The following is a 19,451-nucleotide window of genomic DNA, read 5'->3' as shown; positions in this document are numbered from 1 at the left end:
AGAAGGGCATAAATTTCATTTCTTCAACAGTAAAAAGCAAAAAATAATTTTATATTATTTGCAAACTGTCATTGACAACAGATTTAATGTTCTGATACCATCTGTAAGACAGAGACCTTCATATTTCTTCTGGGGTCAAGAGTATAAATCCAACAAGAAAAAGATTATCCATTGAGAAAATGGCAATAAAACAAAAGCCTTAAGCAGAAAAGCTTTCAAAGAAGGTCAGCAGAACAGCTAAAGAAGAATTCCCCACTGACTATACCATGTGGTAGGCATGTCATAAGAAGATTTAAGGTAGACATAAAATACCCACAGCAGAGATGTCTTGGCTTCAATTAGATGAACTACAATTTCCATTCTGTGTTTTGCCTGATAAGTCTGTAAAAATGCTTATATATGGGCACCACAGAATTCAGATTTTTTTCTTTTTGATGGAGATGAGATCATAATTATGGCAAAATGACTAAATTATAGTATGACAAATCTGGCTTAGATATGAGAATGGACTTCCTGAGAGCCAATGTCCTTAGATTCTGAAACTATTATCCAGGGTATTATATAATTACAGTCCCAAAGAACATTAAGAATAGAAAAGATCCTTGAACTATTTAAACAGAATTCTGCCTAAAAGCTACCCTACGTAATTTCATGAGGATTGTTCCAAGCCTCTCTCTTTTAATCCCAATCCAAAACACACATACACATACACTTTTTTACTGCAGCAGCTTTTGCCAAGTCGCTTTTAGGACAACAATATTATAACATGTCTCAAAGGGGGAAAAAAATGTGAGAATAAAAACATACCAAAGGAACTACTAAACACCTCACAGGAAAACCATTCTCACCAGTGGACTGCCACATAAAAATTTAAGAAGTCTTTGTGGTCTTTATAGCAAAAAAACAAGACATTAATCTAGGGGGCCCTTACTGCTTAGGCTCCCAGAATCATATATATAAATAATAAAAAATTGAAATGCAGAAAGAATAGAAAAAAATTATTTATTTCTCCCAGTGAAAGACAATTCTTAAACATCCTGGAATGTTTAATCACTGTGTTCACCATCATTGTTCTTGCAAAAAGTTTTGCTTCCATTGGGTCCACGGCTTGGGAGAAGTTCAGGGGTAGTTAAGAAGCCGTCCTGGGGAAGAAGGCAGATGCCTGGGCAGAAGCCCTAAGGTCAGGGGCTAATAGGTGAAGCAGTGCCCCTAACAGGCCACCAGGTCTTCTTATTTTAATTTAAAGTAAAATTGATGTTCACGAGAGAAATTAAGTCTATAAATGTTGCTTTCTTATAAAGTTCTTGTCAGGTTGGTACTAAGATTATGTTGGCCTCTACAATTGTTTGGGAAGTATTCACTATTTTCCATCCTCTAGAATAGCTTAAATAAACCCCGGTGTTATTTTTTCCCTTAAATATTTGGGATCCCCTAATGCAGACATCTGAGTCTGGATCTAAACTTGAGTTTTTCTTTTTGGTAAGATTTTTTTCAAAAAGTGATTTAATTTGTTTACAGTCCATAAATGATTTTTTTTTGTGGGGTTAGTCAGATTTCTATTTCTTCTTGCATTCATTTTGTTATTTTTAAGAGTTTATCTATTTCATCAAAGTGTTCAAATTTTCTAATGTCTTCTTATCAACATTTAATGTTTCCAGGCTCTGTAGTAATGGCTTCTTTTTTATTCCTAATATTGGTAAATGATGCCTTCTTTCAAGTAACAGTTTTAATTCTTCCGTTCCAATTTAATGTCTTTTATTTATTTCTCTTACCTAACTGCTCAGGCTAGGATCTTCCTATACTATGTTGAATAGAAGTGGCAAGAATAGGCATTCTTGTCTTGTTTCTGATCCTAAAGGAAAAGCTTTCAGCTTTTTACCATGGAGTATGATGTCAGCTATGGACTTGTCACATATGGCCTTTATTATGTCAAGGTAAATGTCCTCTATATTCGCTTTGTTGAGAGCTTTTATCATGAATGAATGTTGAATTTTGCCAAGTGCTTTTTCTGCATCTATTGAAACAATCACATGATCTTAATCATTCATTATGTTAATCTGGTGTATCACACTGATTGATCTGTGGATCTGAACCACCCCTGCAATTGTAGAATAAATTCCACTTGATCCTGGTATGCAGTAGTTTCTTAGAAAAATGATCATCCTCTTACCATATAATCTAGCAAACGTACTCATTATTTACCCGAAGGAGCTGAAAATTTATGCCCACACAAAACCTACACATGGATGTTTAAAGCAGCTTTATTATAACTGCCAAATCTTGGGGGAAAACGAAGATATCCTTCAGGAAGTGAATGGACAAATAAACTGTAGTACATCCAGATATTAGAGTATTATTTGTCCATATGTAAAACAGGGTTATGATGTGTCCGTGTAGGTTCACGAGTTGTAACAAATTCACCACTATGGTACAGGATATTGCCAGTGGAGGAAGCAGTCCATGTGTGCGGGTAAGAAGTAAACGGGAACTTTCTGGACTTTCTGTTTAATTGTGCTATGAATCTAAAACTATTCCAAAAAAATAAGTCTATTAAAAAAATATATATATATATATAACTCTTAACCATCTTTTAACATTGCAACCCAGATCAAAAATAGTTGTTTCCACTACGGATAAGAAGGTAAAACCACTGCCTGACTCTTTCTAAAATTCAGCTTCCAAAATGATCTTAGCAGGTAATTTACAGCTCACAATGAGGGTCAAAGAACTTACTTTTCAATTTTCTTCTTATGTTCTTTTTGCCTTTGTTGTTCTTTCACTTGTTCTCTTTCAATATCCATGAAAAGTCGTCTATACCTCAGGTATTGCTTTTGACGCTAAAGAAGAGAAGTAAAAACTTTTAAGACTCTGCTCTCAGAGACTTTCCAAGAAAGGAAAATATCTTTAAACTACTAGCTCAGTATGTTAGGACACAACCAATTGCTTCCAGTCTCACATATACTGATGTCCAAAAGCCATGACCACTACATACCTCTTTCTTGTCTTCCTCTTGACTTACTCCAGACTGAAGTGCCAGGGGAGTTTGAAATTCAGTGTTCAATCTTGATTGATACTCATCACCAACCTGTTAGGAAGTCCAATCACACAAAGTGACAAGACTGCCAAAAGCTAGACCTGTGAACGCTTTTGATAATTTTATCTACTAATTCTTTCCTCCTGCAATCTTGAGCTTAACTAGATTTAAAAAGTTAAACATATATATATATATAAAAGAATAAAATTTTAAGAAAGAATAAAAGGAATTAATCAAACAAAAACAAAAGACTCAGGTCAAAGACATGGATGAATTCATGACAAATCAATATGTTCAGAAGCCTTCTAAAATAGTCACTTGAAATCATTCTATTATGACTGTGTGCTTGGGATCAAATATAGGATATAAAATTAGATCTCTTACTATCTCATATCTATAATAATTTTCAATTTGTACACATTCTTGATGGTGTGAATTTAGAGAATAAAAGTTTGAAAGAAAATATTATAGCAATCAGCTGTCATGGCAGGGAAGAAACTAGAGCTTATTTTCTCCCAAAGTACTAGGAAAGCCTGTTGACATAATTTAGTATACTTACTTTGACATTATATGGTTCAAATTATGATCTCTAACTTTTAGAAATACAAGTTTTAAATTACGTTGATCTTTTTAGCTTAAAAGTTATTTATCAAAAAGAAGTTATTTATCTGTTAGCAAAGTTGCAAGATACAAGATCAGTATGCAAAAATCAATTACATTTTTATGTACCTGCAATGAACAATTTGAAAATGAAATTAAGGGTAAAATCCATATAATACACCATCAAAACACACCTTAGGAATAAATTTAATAAAAGATATAAATTATATACACTGAAACCTACAAAAACATGTTAAAAGAAATAAAAGATCTAATTGAGTGAAAAGACATCTCTTGTTCACGAATCAGAAGACTTAATACTGTTAAGATGGCAAATGAATCAACAGATTTAATGCCGTCTGCATCAACATTTAAGTTGATGGGGCTTCACTGGCAGTCCAATGGTTAATATTTCACCTTCTAGACTTCCCTGCTGGCGCAGTGGTTAAAACTCCACCTGCCAAAGCAGGGGACATGAGTCTGACCCTTGGTCTAGGAATATTCCACATGCCACAGGCAAACTAAGTCCATGCCCCACAACTACTCAGCCCACGCTCTAGAGCCTGTGTGCCACAACTACTGAAGCCTGCACACCCAGAGCTTGGGCTCTGCAGCAAGAAAAGCCATGGCAATGAAAAGCCTGTACACCACAACTAGACAAAGCCTTCCTGCAGCACTGAAGACTCACCTTCTAATGCAGGAGATGGGGGTTCGATCCCTGTTCAGGGCACTAAGATCTCACAGGCCTTGCAGCACAAAAACCAAAGCATAAGACAGAAGCAATATTGGAAAGAAAAAAAAAAAAAAACACCTCAAAAAAGACTTCAAAAAAATGGTCCACAGAAAAAAAAATTTTTTTTTTAAATTCAGTTTACTTCTCTGTAGAAGTTGACAAGGTAATCCTTAAATTCATATGAGGGACCCAGAATAGCTGAGACGATCTTGAAACAGAGAACAAAGGTGGAGAACTCATTCTTTTCAATTCAAAACTTATTTAAAAAAATAAGCTGCCCTAATCAATGCAGTGTGGTATAGTGTAAGGACAGACCCACAGATCAGTGGAATAGAACTGGTAGTTCTATTATAAACTCATATTTACAATCAACTGATTTTTGACAAGAGTGATGAGAACTCAGTGGGTAAGAAGAGTCTTTTCAACAAATGATGTTGGGTCACCCTGGATACCCACATGCAGAAAAGAATGAAACTGGACCCCTACCCAACACCATACATGAAGATTAATGCAAAGTGGATCACAGACCTGAATGCAAGAGATGTAAGACTCTTAAGAGAAATACAAAGGTGATGGTTTCTTAGATATGACATCAAAAGCACAAGCCACAAAACAGTAAATAATATGGACTTCATCGAAATTAAAAACTTCTGTGCTGCAAAAGAAACCACTTACAAAGTGAAAAAGACAACCCTTAGGATAGGAGAAAACACTTGCAAATCACAAAATAAATAAGGGTACTATGTGTAAAATATATTAAGAACTCACATAACTTAATAATCAAAAGACAAATAATCCAATTAGAAATTGGGCAGAGGACTTTAATAGTTTTCTAAAGAAAATACACATATGGCCAATAAGCACATGAAAAGATGCTCATCATTAATCATTAAGAAAATGTAAACCAAAACCACAATGAGATATTATTGCATACCCATTAAGAGAGCTATAATTAAAAAGACAAAAGACAATAACAAGTGTTCGTGAGGATGTGGAGAAACAGAAACCTCATAATACTGCTGGTAAGAATGAACAGCACTGTGCCACTTTGGAAACCAGTTTGGCAGTCCCTCCCCAAAGGTTAAGCATATGGATACCATAAGTCTCAGCAATTTCCCTCCTACTTATACACCCAAGGAAAATGGAAACACGCATCACAGAAAAACATACAAACAAATGTTCACAGCAGCACTATTCACTATTAATAGTCAAGAAGTAGAAACAATCCAAATGCCTATCAACTGATGAATGGATAAATAAAATATGCTACATGCATACAATGGAATATTATCCAACAAATACGAATGAAGCATTGCTACATACTGCGAGGTCTATGAACTTGGAAAACATTATGCTAAGTGAAAGAACTCAGTGATAAAAGGCCATTCTATGATCTCTTTTATATAAAATGTCCAGAATAGGCAAATCTAGAGAGATAAAAAGTAGACTAATGGTTGCCTAGGGCTGGGGTTGGAGGTAAGGGGCAAAAGGGAATGAAAGCTTGTTAAAGGTATGGGACTTCTGGGCAGTGATGAAATATTCTAGGAGTGACTATGGTAAAGCTTGCACAACATTCTGAATATAGTAAAAACACTGAATTGTATATTTTCAATGGGTTACCTGTATGGTATACAAAGCAGCCAGGCTTCATTATTTGACTAGTCCTTATTTGTGAATTTGCCTATTCACCAAGATGTATTTATTATCACAGAATTAATGCTCACAGTGCTTGTGGTCACCTCTAGACATGAACAGTGTTGTGAAAAATCTGAGTCATCAGATGGACATGCTGCCAGCTAAGGTCAAACACTGCGATGCTCTGCCTTCTTGTTTCAGCCTTCATACTGTAAACAAGTATCCTTTCAAATGTACATTGAGTGCAAAGCTTTTTGCATTTTTGTGCTTTTTTTGTTGATTGTGCTATTTAAAACACCCCTCAAGCACAGTGCTCAAGTACTACCTAGTGTTTTTAGCATAAGAAGGTTGTGATGTGCCTTATGGAGAAAATACGTCTATTAAATAAGCTTCATTCAGGCATGAGCTATAGTGCCGTTGGCCCTGAGTCCAATGTTAATGAATCAACAATACATACTAACAAGGTGTCTACACAGAAATTCACACAAAACAGTTAAGCAATGGTTCAGTATTGACTAAAATTCAGTTGCACTATTTATGGCAAGTTTATAGAACATAACTATTATGAATAAAGAGAACTGACTACATACCTAAATAAAGTTTGTTTGTTACAGATAAAATCTAAAAACAATATGTAGCAAAAGGTTAATGGTGGCTATCTCTGTAATTTGGGGTCTTTCTTCCTTTTTATTAGTTATTTACTTTTTGCTGTAATAAAAATGAAACTATTTTTTCTGCTTTCGTAAAAGTAAGAAAGGACTTCCCCAGTGGTCCAGTGGTTAAGAATCTGCCTGCCAATGCAGGAGACACAGGTTTGATCCCTGGTCCAGGGAGATTCCACATGCTGTGGAGCAGCTAAGCCCGCGCGTCTCAATCACTGAAGCCCATGCCCCTAGAGCCTGTGCACCACAACAAGAGAAGCCACCACGATGAGAAGCCAGCACTCCACAGCACCAGAGAGCCTGCGTGCAGCAACCAAGACCCAGTGCAGCCAAAGAATAGGAAAAAGCATTTTTTTAAAGTAAGAAAAATTGGACTTCCAGCACCGGCCAACGAGTAAGCCCATTCTGAGCCTCTAGCTCTCTCTCACTGATTCTAAGTAAAAATTGTAGGAAATGTGGCTCTAAGTATCTGGAGAGTATATGGGTGGGGTACCCTGAAGAGGGGTGAGTTTGGAACGCTACTCAATACTCAAAAAGAATCTAAAAAAGAATGCAGATATGTATACGCATGACTGAGTCACTTTGCTGTGACACCTGAAACTAATATAACATTGTAAATCAACTATAATCCAATAAAAATTAATTAAAAAAAAAAAAGAGGAGTGAGTCAGAAAAGTGGATTCCTTAATTCTGTGTATGAAATGGCACACACCCCAGAATCACCCCTGAGCTGTGCTGCCTGGGATGGACTTAATGGAGTATAAAGAAGGCTTTGAGAACTGAACTAACATTGGAGCTGCTGTTCACAGAAGATGAGAGAGAACTTGGAGCCTGAACTTAACCAAGTCAACTGCCTGCTAGAACAAAAAAAGGAACGTTCTTCAGGGGATTTTAACAGTCAGTCAGTCTCACATTATAATGTTCAAAACTGGACCCAGAAGAAAAACATGGAAAGCAAATCCAGAATATGGATCCAAAGAAAGACAACTCTAGGATGGGACATTCCTGGTGGTGCAGTGGTTAAGACTCCCCACCCCCAATGCAGGGGGCCTGGGTTTGATACCTGGTCAAGGAACTAAGATCTTGTGTACCACCCAGTCAAAAAAATTAAAAAAAAAAAAAAAAAAAAAGACAATTCTTCCTCTGAGACTAGTAGAAACAAGAATGACAAAAGAGTAAATGGTCAAGGGAGTTATTGAATTATGGCCTCTTTTTTAATGAAAATCAGAAAGTATAGGGGTGCAGAAAGAACTTTATGGAATATTTAAGGTTTGGAGTTATCAGTGTGGGCCATGTGTGAGGGAACTAACAAGTGGCAACTAGGAAAAACACTAAGCAGCACTGGGGATCCAGTAAAACCCTACGTATGAATGTGTATAAATCTACACCATTAAAGAGGTTTTTTTTTTTTTACAATAAACCTGGATTATTCAGGAGTCTGAAAGGTGAAAGGACTGATCTAGGATTTTCAGGGCTGGTGTGACAGAAGGACAAGAAGAAGAGGTTCTGACTATTAAAGTGGCACCCTGAATCAAACAGTCAGGATTAGGTACCCCTCTTCCTGCTCAGTTAATGGCCTATCCATTCTCTACCACTAATTACGTTGCTTCATAATTATCGCTTATTTGCCAGTCTCTCTTCTTCAGACGGTCTGAAATTTGAGTGCTAAGTCTTATTCACAGCTATATCTTTAATATTTAAAACCTAAACAATGGCTAACATCAAACTGGTGCTCAATAAACGTTTGATTGACTGACCAATTCTTTCTAAACAAACTTAGCAAGAGGCAAGCAGGTACTAGGTACCAAGCTAAAGGCTGTCCACACTCCAATAAACAAAACAGGTGCACTCTCTCTCTTCATAAAGCTTACAGACTACTGGAAAACATGGAAGTAAGTAATTACCAACTGTCTTGTGTATAGAGAAGGAAACAGAATGCAGGGACAGAGGAAAAACACAAAAGGGGAGGAGGCCTAATCTTGATAAGGTGATCAGAGAAGTTGAAGCTGAAACCTAAAGGATGAGAAGGGACCAGTTTCGCAAAGAAAAAAAGAGAAGCCTCTCAAAAAGAGGAAAAAAATATGCAAAGGACCGGAAGTAGAAAGGGCTTGCAGAATACAGAAATGGCGATGCAGAATAAAACACAACAGCCTTCCCTTAGGCCAACCTTAGACCCGAACCAAAAATAACAAAGAAGCTGCAGCTTAGTCTGAAAAGCTCAGCCAAGTCCTTCTTTCTGCCTTTCTTCCTCCTTTTCTTTCTGCTCTCTAAAAGGACCAAGGGAAAATTTCTCTTTCTCTCTTTCATACATTCTAACAATGCTGGTTGCCTGAAGGCTCTGTTTCTAAAATAACAAAAAACCACGAGTTAAAAATTATGCAGACAGTGTAAAATTCTGATGGAAATAAACTAGACTTCAGCCATAGGGAAAGCTTAGTAGGCCAGAGTACCGTAACATTTTCTTGGAAAACATAACCCTAACAAGTTCCAGCCTAAATGTCTTAGTGATCCTGCCTTGTGCTCTACCAGGCTCCTGATGGGGATCTAGTCCTGGCTGTTGGGTGCAAGATCCTCCTGACCCCGACCCTTCAGAAACTACTTACTTCTTCGCTTCTCATAAAAGAAGAGACACTGAAAACACACCTTTTATAAGAGAATACACATGTAAAAAACACAATTTTCCCAATAGGCAACAAGTGTTTCTGACAAGACCCTAGCCTTCAGGGAGTAATCGTAGGTCAGGACAGGTTTCACACACCACGAAATAAACCAAGAACCTGCTTTTTGCTCAGCCTTACTGTTCCCAGCTCAGTAGGTACCTATGACCCTATCTAAATTCCACTGCTCACACTCAACAGTCTGCTCTACCTGTCTTCTGCCGGAAGCCTCTCTCTGCTGCTTGGGTGCAAGATGCTGATGGCCATCCAGAAGCAAATCTTCCTGCCATCTTTCAGCTGTTTCAGCAGATGGTTGCTGTATGGAGCATAAGCTCTGAAAGATACAAAGGGTTCACCAAATTGCATAAGTAGTGACATGATGCTTGTGAAAATACTTTAGGCTGCAGGGATAGCCCTGATGTAATCTAAACCCGTCAGAAGACTCTTCTGATGCATTAAAGCATGAAAGCAGACACTACACTTCTTGCCACTACTGTAGATCTTAACCGCATCTGCGAAGAAATCCTAAGTTTCTCTATTGGTAAAACAAGGATAATAATACCATCGATCTCCCAGGGTTATTTTGAGAGTTTAATGAGACAACGGATACAAAGTTCTAGAACCACTGTGGCTATGGTAAATGTTTAATGAATTTAAGCTGTTATTCATAATGACACTAATAACATTACTAATACTATTAATAAGAGATAACACTATCATCATTGCTTGCTAGCAGCGCAGCTCTGGCAAGCCCATATCAAACTCTCACTAATTGACTTTCTGCTGCTTACTCTTCACTACACTAAGCTCTACCTGCTCTCTGGCAGAGACTGGCTCCTGGATGTCACGAATGACACATTCACAGCGCTCCAGAAATAGCTCCTTTCTCCATTTCTCATCTGTCACATTATGCGAGGCCTGCCCGTAGTTCCTGTGCTAAAAGAAAAGAAACCTTGAACAACTGTCCAAGAAGTAGCATCAGGCCGGGGCCCTAGCAAAAGCTTCAGTGAAGAGGCCAGAACCAGTCTCAACAGGGCAGAACAGCCACAGAACAAGAGGACATTATACCTTTGCCCATTGTTACTGACCTTAACACTAAACCCCTGAAGCAGTTACGACTTTGCCCTGCCAATGTGGAATTCAAACCTAAGGAATCTACTATCACTTACTCCCCACTATATTCTGTTCTACTTACTCGCTTGGAAAAGCTAGGTCTTGAACACGGGGTGAGACATACCAACCACACTCCAGAAGCAATTCCTCTTCCAAGCTCCCATTTCTTGAAACATGAGGGTTGCTTAACACACTTGCTCTAATGGAACAACAAAATACAAAACTAATTGAGCAAAGATAATAGGTTAGTAGTGCACACTTCACTGACAACCCAAAATAATGATACTAGGGGAGGATAATTTAACAGGTGTGTGCATGTGTGTATTTAATATAAAATTTCCAAACATACATCAAAGTAGAAAAAAAAATAGTATAAGGAATCCAAAGATACCCATCACCCAGTGTCAGCAATTAGCAACATCATGTTTTTTCATATATCTTTTCTCCCACATTTTTCCTAGAGTATTTGAAAGCAAATCCTAGATTATTCTGGGTTTTTTTTTTCTTTTTTTGCATGGGGTAACTCTTTATTCAACAATACATTTAGAATAAGATAAGGCAACAAGAAAATATCTTTATAAAGTTGCCAACATTTTCTCAGGTAAAGCCAGGAAACAAGCTTAAGGACACCTACTCAATGTCCCCGATAATTCCATGTACAAACACTAGAAGTGGTGCAGTCTGGGAAGTTTTGAGTGGCAAACAGCTTGTTTTGTTCATTATCATAATTGGTCTGCAAACTGGATGTCTGGCTTTGGTGTACTGCTTCAGCTGCCCAAGAGTAGAATTCCTTCAATGTACAGAAGACTAAATGTCCAAACCCAAATTTACTGAAGGACTTGAGTTTACCAAGAACTATTTACTGACAATCAATCAATATTATATAAGTAAAATCTATCTCTTATTTGGCCCAAATGACAGACATATGCTTTGTCACCTGGACTTTCTTTAGATCTGACACAGTTTGAAACAACTGATGACATCATACTCTTAGCCTAATGCCAGAAGCTTTAATTCTATGCAGCCTACACACAAGCTAGCTTGACAAGCTCTAGCCCAAATCTCAGTTCAGTCACTCAGTCATGTCCGACTCTTTGTGACCCCATGGACTGTAGCACACCAGGTCTCCCTGTCCATCACCAACTCCCTGAGTCTACTCAAACTCATGTCCATTGAGTCAGTGATGCCATCCAACCATCTCATCCTCTGTCGTCCCCTTCTCCTCCTGCCTTCAATCTTGCCTAGCATCAGGGTCTTTTCCAATGAGTCAGTTCTTTGCATCAGGTGGCCAAAGTATTGGAGTTCCAGCTTCAGCAGCAGTCCTTCCAATAAATATTCAGGACTGACTTCCTTTAGGATGGACTGGTTGGATCTCCTTGCAGTCCAATGGGCTCTCAAGAGTTTTCTCCAACACCACAGTTCAAAAGCATCAATTCTTCAGCACTCAGCTTTCTTTATAGTCCAACTCTCACATCCATACATGACTACTGGAAAAACCATAGCTTTGACTAGATGGAACTTTGTTGGTAAAGTAATATATCTGCTCTTTAATATGCTGTCTAGGTTGGTCATAACTTTTCTTCCAAGGAGCAAGCGTCTTTTAATTTCATGGCTACAGTCACCATCTGCAGTTACTTTTTTAGAAAGTAGACAGTGTTCCCACTGTCTTCTGCTCTACCTGCTCTCCAGGGGGAGGGGGGTGGTCTTACATTGTAGGTTTAATACACTGATGACACCCCAGCATCAATTCATCTTTCTTCTCGCATTAGAGATGACAGTTGCTTCAGAAATACATTTAAAAGAAACAACAAAAACAGAAAGCATATCATATAACCAGGGCAACATACTAACCTTAACACTCTGGGCTTCAGTGAGAACGCCAGGAAAATGGTACCACATGAGGGTATTCTGATACATTTTAGTTTGAACAAGGATGTTAAACTTTTAACCCAACTCTATAGATCTTAATTTTTAATCCCGAAACATTCACAGTACAGTCTGACAACCCCCTCAAAATTTAAGTAATTTAGAATCCGCTAATTCCCCTACATTGTTCATGTAAGAGCAGTATACCTGTGGGAACAATGCCTCACCAAAAGCTATAGCATAATCTTAATAAATTAAAATAGTCTGATTCCACAATAAGAATACAAGTGTGATTTATCAGCCTTCTGAATGACAGAACTGCTTTGATTGATACAGTCCACTAAACAAGGGTCTGATTCTATATTTCACATTACCAGTTGTTGGAAATGTGTAAAATCCAGTTGCTTTATTTTCCATCTATCTCTTTTTTTTCTGCAGGGTGGGGAGGAGGGGCACACCTCAGAGCATGTGCGATCTTAGCTCCCCAATCAAGGACTGAACTGCACCCCCTGCAGAGGAAGTGCAGAGTCTTAACCACTGGAATAGTGTTGTCACTCAGTCGTGTCTGACTCTGTGACCTCATGGACTGTAGCCTGCCACGCTCCTCTGTCCAAGGGTTTCTCCAGGCAAGAATACTGGAGTGGGTTGCTACTTCCTCTGCCAGGGTATATTCCCAACCCAGGCACAGAACCCAGATCTCTCGCATTGCAGGCCGACTCTTTACGGTCTGAGCCACAATGGAAGCCCACTGGGCCGCCAGCGAAGTCCCCCATCTATATCTTTTTGATTGAGCTCTACCTGATCTCTGATGGAGGCCTGGTCCTGAAGTTTAGGAGGCAGATACTGATAACTTGCCAGAGAAAAGTCTTTTCTCTTCTCACTCATCATATCACAATATGTCTCCTTGAAGCATACCTTCTAAAAGACAAAAAAAGCATAAATTGTCAATTGTTCAATGGGAGTAACATGATAGAAATAATAGTCCAGGCTTTACTAGGAGCCTTACAGTAATTTTTTCAACTCCAGATAATGTGAAACAATATGGAATAAAACACAAACCGCACTTCTTGAAATCTATCTGAGAACAATCTTGGAAAGCTCCAAACTAAGCCCAAACAACACATTTCCTCATGTTCTCTCCTTTTTCTGCTCTACCTTGCCACCGATGAAGGCCTCATCTTCATGCCTGTGTAAAAGATCCTGACAGATATCCACAGGAAACACCTCTCCCCGACTCCTACCTATCAACATTGATACTGCTGGCTTCAAATCTGCTTTCCAAAAAAGAACAAATATAAAATAGCAATTGTTCAGTTAAGAAACACAAGGTAATCAATAATACTTTAGGTTGCAGTGAGAATTCAGAAGTTAACTGAGGCCATCATCTTACAGAATAAGTTAATACACTATACTCTGTGCCACATAAGCCTAGCCACAGCCCTAAGTAATTTACTTCCTGTTGATCCCTTTCTTTTCCTCTTAGTCTAATCAATCTTTGCTGGAGGGCTGGCCTTGGGACCTGCGTTAAAAATACTGTTGGACACTTGTGGTCTACTCTTTTTTCCCATCTTTCAGCTCTCAAAACAGATGATAGCTCTGAGAAATACTTTACCTAATGAAGAAAGTTTTTTTAAAAAGTAAATTGTCCAAACAGGGGTAATATGTTGCTGCTAAGAATTTTAACACTTAATAAGAATGCTGGACATGTGAGAAATCAATCAGGCAAGTTATTTTTTCCCCAACTACGACTCTCTAAATCAGCTGCAATAGTTCTTGCAAATCCCACTACAAGCCTTAACATGCTTCTTTCTTTTTGTTGTATCTTCTTTCCACTTTATTTTACCTGATTGCTGGGTAGAAAATCCTGGTCCTGACATTTGTGTTGAATATTCTGGTCTTTGGGGAGAACACACTGGTCTCTGGGTAAAACACCCTGGTCTTTGGGTAGAAAATCTTGGTCTTTGGGTAGAAAATCCTGGTCCTGACATTTGGGTAGAACATTCTGGTCTTTGGGGAGAATGTGCTGATCTGTGGGTAGAAAAGTCTGATTTCGGAGTGGAAAATCTTGTACTTCCAAGGCAATATCCCCATCTTCTAATCCAATAGTCTGGTCTTTCAGCATAACACTCTTAGCTTTTGTCTTAACGGCCTGGGCTTTGGGCTCAACAGTGTGGCCTTCCAGATCGATATGCTGGGTACTGAGCCTCGGCTCACAGCGCTGGGCTTCCCACTCAACATCGAGGACACTTGTCAAATCCCCCTGGGCTTCTGGAAGATAATCCTGGGCTTCCGGCAAGACGTCCTGATGTAACTGCTTTACTTCTTCCTCTTCCATCACATCAAATAGTGGGGTTTTGAACTGTACTTTCTAAAAGTGAACAGAAACATTGAATATAGAATGCCAAGTAGCAGTAACACTCCGGTTTTCTGTGAGATTCCTAAAATAATCTTAAAAGGATATGGTAGTCAAACAAACTACTAAGATAAAATGCAAAATTACAGTCTTTGCTCAACTCAACAGAACCTGAATCTACAAGACCAAACCAGGCACAAGAATACCAACAGCCCAAGTCCAAATCATAATTACTTTCATTTCTACTATACCATCTCCCTTCCCTCTGCTTTACCTGAACTCTGCTGAAAGGTATATCTTTGTCTTCAGAAAAGAGATCCTCCTGGTCCCCCCAAGACAAATGCTTTTTCCCTTTCTTATCTATCATAACAGATGAAGATTCCTCAGGTTCCTAAAGAACATACAAACAAAAATGGAAAAACAAACAAACAAACAAATGTATCTATTACAGGTAGAAACAAGAATGCATGTAAAAGAATCAAGTTAGAATTCTTCCTCACACTATATATAAAAAATAACTCCAAATGGATTATAATAGCTAAAATTATAAAATTCTTAAAAGAACACATAGAATTAAGCAATGGTTTAATAGATACTACACCACAGCACAAGCAGCAAAAGAAAAAGATAAATTAGACTACACCAAAACTAAAAATTTTGTGCTAAAAAATGACAGCATTAAGAAAGTGAAATGAATATTTACATTGATGACAATGTTGATGGAATTTCATTGTTACATTGATGGAATGTCAATCTTGTAAATATGGTTTTGGAAACAGAAATTTTTTATTGTTTTAAAAATATTTGTATTTTGGTAATTTTTTTTTGATGAATTGGTGGAGAGTCGTTTGAGGGCCTTTAAACTGCTTACAAAAAGGTGGGATTTTTGTATAGTGGATAAAATGAGTAATTGAAAATGTGTCCATAGAAATCAAAGGTAAGTGGGGTCTTTGTGAGTTGAGGAGTAGTTTTAATGTAGAAAGATATATTTACAATGAGTCTAAAATTTCAAAAGAATTGGAGAAAAAAATCTACTATGAGAATAAAGCAGTGACATGGTTAATTGGAACTTCTGTTCTTACACCAATGAAGGAAGGTACCCCAATAAAGAGGCTTCTCGCACATATACACACACAAAAAATGAAATAACAACCCAGAGAATGGGAGAAAATAGTTGCAAATCATGCAACTTTAGGGATTTGCATTCAGAATATATAAAGAATTCTTGTTACTGTTTATTCGCTAAGTAGAGTCCGGCTCTTTTTGCAACCCTCTGGACTGTAGCCCGCTAGGCTTCTCTGTCCATGGGATTTCCCAGGCAAGAAGACTAGAGTGGGTTGCCATTTCCTTCTCCAGGGGATACTCCCAACTCAAGAGATCAAAGCTGTCTCCTGCATTGCAGGTGGATCCCTTATGGCTGAGCCACAGGGAAGCCCAAAGAATTCTTACAACTTGATAATAAAAAGACAACACAACTTAAAAATGGCACTACATTTGAACACAGATTTTTCTTCACGAGAGATAAACAAATGGGCAATAAGCACATGAAAAGATACTCACGACCACTAGTCATCAGGAAAATACAAACTGCAAGTATGGTGCGATACCACTCCAAACCTACTCAGGAGGCTATGAAAAGATGGGCAACAACAAGGACTGAAGAGGATGTGGACACACTGGAAGCCTCATATGTTGCTAATGGAAAACAGCTTGACAGTTCCTCAAAATATTAGGCACAGAGTCACCATGTGACCCAGAAACTCCATAACTAGAGAAATGAATGTTCACACAAATACATGTAACTGCTTATAGCACAATTATGCATAAAAGCTAAGTGGAAACAATCCAAATGTCTATTAACTGATGAATGGATATACCAAGTATAATATACTGATGTACTGATACATGCTACAAGGTGGATGAACTCTGAATACATTAAGCAAAGTAAAAGAAGTCAGTCGCAAAAGCCCCATTTTATATTATTCCATTTATATGACACACACATTTACATGAAATGCCCAGAGTAAGCAAATCTACAGAGACAGAAAGTAGTTTAGTGGTTGTTTAGTACTGGGGACAGAAACAGGAAGGGACTAGGGAGTGACAGTTAGTGGGTACAGTGTTTCTTTTAAGGACAATGAGAATCTTCTGAATTAGACTGTGGTGATGGTTGCACCATCCCCCTCCAGTACTCTTGCCGGTAAAATCCCACAGACAGAGAAGCCTGTCAGGTTACACTCCATGGGATCGCAAAGAGTCAGACATGACTGAGCAACTTCACATGATGGTTGCACAATCCTGTGAATATACCAAAAACCTCTGAAGGGTACACTTTAAAGTGGGTGAATTGTGTGGTATGTGAATTATAGCTCAATAAAAAAAATTAATAGGTATTAATTAAAAAATTAAATAGAAAAAAAATTATTGGATATTATAATCCCAATACTTAAGTCCATCCTTAATTATGTATGGTTAGTTCTAACAGGGTGTCTTTTTACCCCTCTACTCTTTATATTTACCTACCTGATCATCCATAAATTTCTGGTAATCTGCAGGAGTTAAAAGACCTTGATGGATCTCCAAGGGCAGTTCTCCTCTTATGCCTATATTTATCCTGGTAAATGATGGCTTCCTACAAAGTGCTTTCTGCAAAAAAGAAAAATTAATACAAATACAAACCATTATGAGCAATACGCTCATAACACTAAGTTGAGTTTTTGTGAAATATCTGATACAATCTTAGCAGGTAACAGTAATCTAATACAGAACAGAGAGTTCTATTTCAAGTATACAAACAAATCATTTACATAACAAACGTTAGGAGTGAAATAAGATGGTAGAAGAATATTTTAACTTACTTTACAATTTGCCCCTATCCTAGCCAGTAACAACTTCAGAAGGCTTATAATTTTGTCTTGGTGATCTAACAGTGGGCAAACAAAACTATTTTCTACGTGTATCTCTAAATCCAGTACAACATTAACAACCAGACAGATTCTAATATCAGTAAAAATAAGTCTAACAAGCAAATGAAACCAGAGCTCAACTGGGTTATAGGTGGTTCTCCTTTCTGACTGGCAGATTCCTCCTGCTCACAATTGAGTGGGTAGAAAACTGTTCAGATTTAAAACAAAGACTACATACTCGATAAGAAATATTTCACTGTCAATTATATGGCATAGATTTGTTTGTGATACTTTACCTGAAATAGCACATGCATTCTTTGAAAGCAAGCAGCTAGCCCAGAGTCATCATCATTATCATAATGAACTACACTTAAATGGCACCTTTGACGTATAAAATTGGTTTATACAAGGATTTTATGTCAGACTTAACCTCCTCCCTTCTACTGGATAATTATTTCAGTCAGACCTAGGAACAGTACTCTTCCTGGAAAAACACCAATTGAAAGGTTTGAATATGTTCTGCACAATATAAAGTTATCAGTCTCTAGGATCTGGTCATCCTTCTTTTTCTGGTTTAAATATACTGGGTCCAACCATCTCCTTTTAGCAGTACCAGGAAGTCAGTCTTATGGACCCAAACTTCAGTACTGCCAAATCTGTGGAAGAGGTATGAAAATTGTCAAGAAATCAAGTCAAGAATTTAGTTACAAAAGAAACTCTGTCTTGAGTCACAACAATGCAATCCTAGAGGTAACCACACTTAATGCATCTAAGATGGAATGCAATATTAAGCACACCCATGCCTACTTGCTTTTTATATTTAAATATGTGTCAGTCACTTAGCCATGTCCAACTGTTTGTGACACATGGACTGTGGCCCACCAGACTCCTCTGTCCATGGGATTCTCCAGGTGAGAATACTGGAGTGGGTTGCCACTTCCATCTTGAAGGGATCTTCCTGACCCAGGGATCAAACCCGGTCTCTTGCATTACAGGCAGATTCTTTACCATCTGAGCTACAGGGAAGTATAGAGGAAGTATTCTACTAACTACAAACATAGAGGCGTGTCTTTGATGGTTGCTGGTTGCACTGAGATACTTAAGGAAAAAATACAAAAATAAAATATAAACATACATGTAATCTAGGAAAATGTAAACAAAAAAAAAATACCAATTAGGTAGAAAAACTGAGAGAGAACTAAACAAGAGACAGCTGATAAAGGTACCAAAAAAAGTAAAAAAGACATTAATGATCCATTTTATCGATGCTACCTATCAAAACTTGAAACTATTGCCAAAATTAAGAAAACATAGGGAAATATATGGGTTTAGGATCCAAATTTGTGAACATGGAATAGGGAGACACCAAAACAATTTAATTTTATAAGCACAGCTTTAAATATTCTTTTAAACCTAACTTAATATTTAGGTTCCAATTCGATCTAACTTTATTCTATAGCTTTTCTCACTGCAATCACAGTCTTTATTTTCACTGTGGTAAAATATATACCAGGAAAAATATATACCAGGGACATCCAGAAAGTTATTCTATATTTTGAAACAAAAGGATTTCTTTCTGGACTTCCCTGGTGGTCTAGTGATTAAGATTCCATGCTTCTACTGCAGAAGGCACAGGTTCAATTCCTGGTCAGGGAAGTTCCTCATGCTGTTTGGTATGGCGAAAAAAAAAAAAAAAATCCAAAAAACTAAGAGAATTTCTTTCTTTTTAAAAAATGTCACTGACCTCTTCCTTCCTGATTAAAATTTAAAATATATAATTATGGAAAATTTCTATGATTTAAAAAAAAAAAAGAAAAAAAATCACTTGTAATAACACTACCCAGAAATAATCAGCATGAACCTCTTGGTCCATTTCTTTTCAGGCCTTTGTC

At 37.6% G+C, this 19,451-nt stretch overlaps 1 protein-coding gene across 5 annotated transcripts in view; it reads right to left on the bottom strand.

Moving 5' to 3' along the window:
* The window catches only part of CCDC15 (coiled-coil domain containing 15), a 47,323-nt gene that overhangs the window by 18,611 nt on the left and 9,261 nt on the right, over positions 1–19,451 (bottom strand). For 3 of the 5 annotated variants that reach the window (XM_043452070.1, XM_043452067.1, XM_043452069.1), the window contains 9 exons: positions 17,177–17,299; positions 14,928–15,044; positions 14,144–14,668; positions 13,099–13,218; positions 10,559–10,633; positions 10,135–10,257; positions 9,533–9,655; positions 2,993–3,085; positions 2,734–2,837 (listed from right to left, as the gene is read on the bottom strand). In XM_043452070.1, coding sequence (XP_043308005.1) covers positions 2,734–2,837; positions 2,993–3,085; positions 9,533–9,655; positions 10,135–10,257; positions 10,559–10,633; positions 13,099–13,218; positions 14,144–14,668; positions 14,928–15,044; positions 17,177–17,299 — 1,403 coding nt within the window. Of the gene's footprint in view, positions 1–2,729; positions 2,838–2,992; positions 3,086–9,532; positions 9,656–10,134; positions 10,258–10,558; positions 10,634–13,098; positions 13,219–14,143; positions 14,669–14,927; positions 15,045–17,176; positions 17,300–19,451 lie in introns of all 5 variants that reach the window. The other 2 variants (XM_043452072.1, XM_043452071.1) reach the window with 2 other exon arrangements.

The sequence above is a fragment of the Cervus canadensis genome, chromosome 29 (genome assembly GCF_019320065.1).
Source record: "Cervus canadensis isolate Bull #8, Minnesota chromosome 29, ASM1932006v1, whole genome shotgun sequence".
Classification (NCBI taxonomy): domain Eukaryota; kingdom Metazoa; phylum Chordata; class Mammalia; order Artiodactyla; family Cervidae; genus Cervus; species Cervus canadensis.
This window is presented reverse-complemented; position numbering and strand designations above follow the sequence as displayed.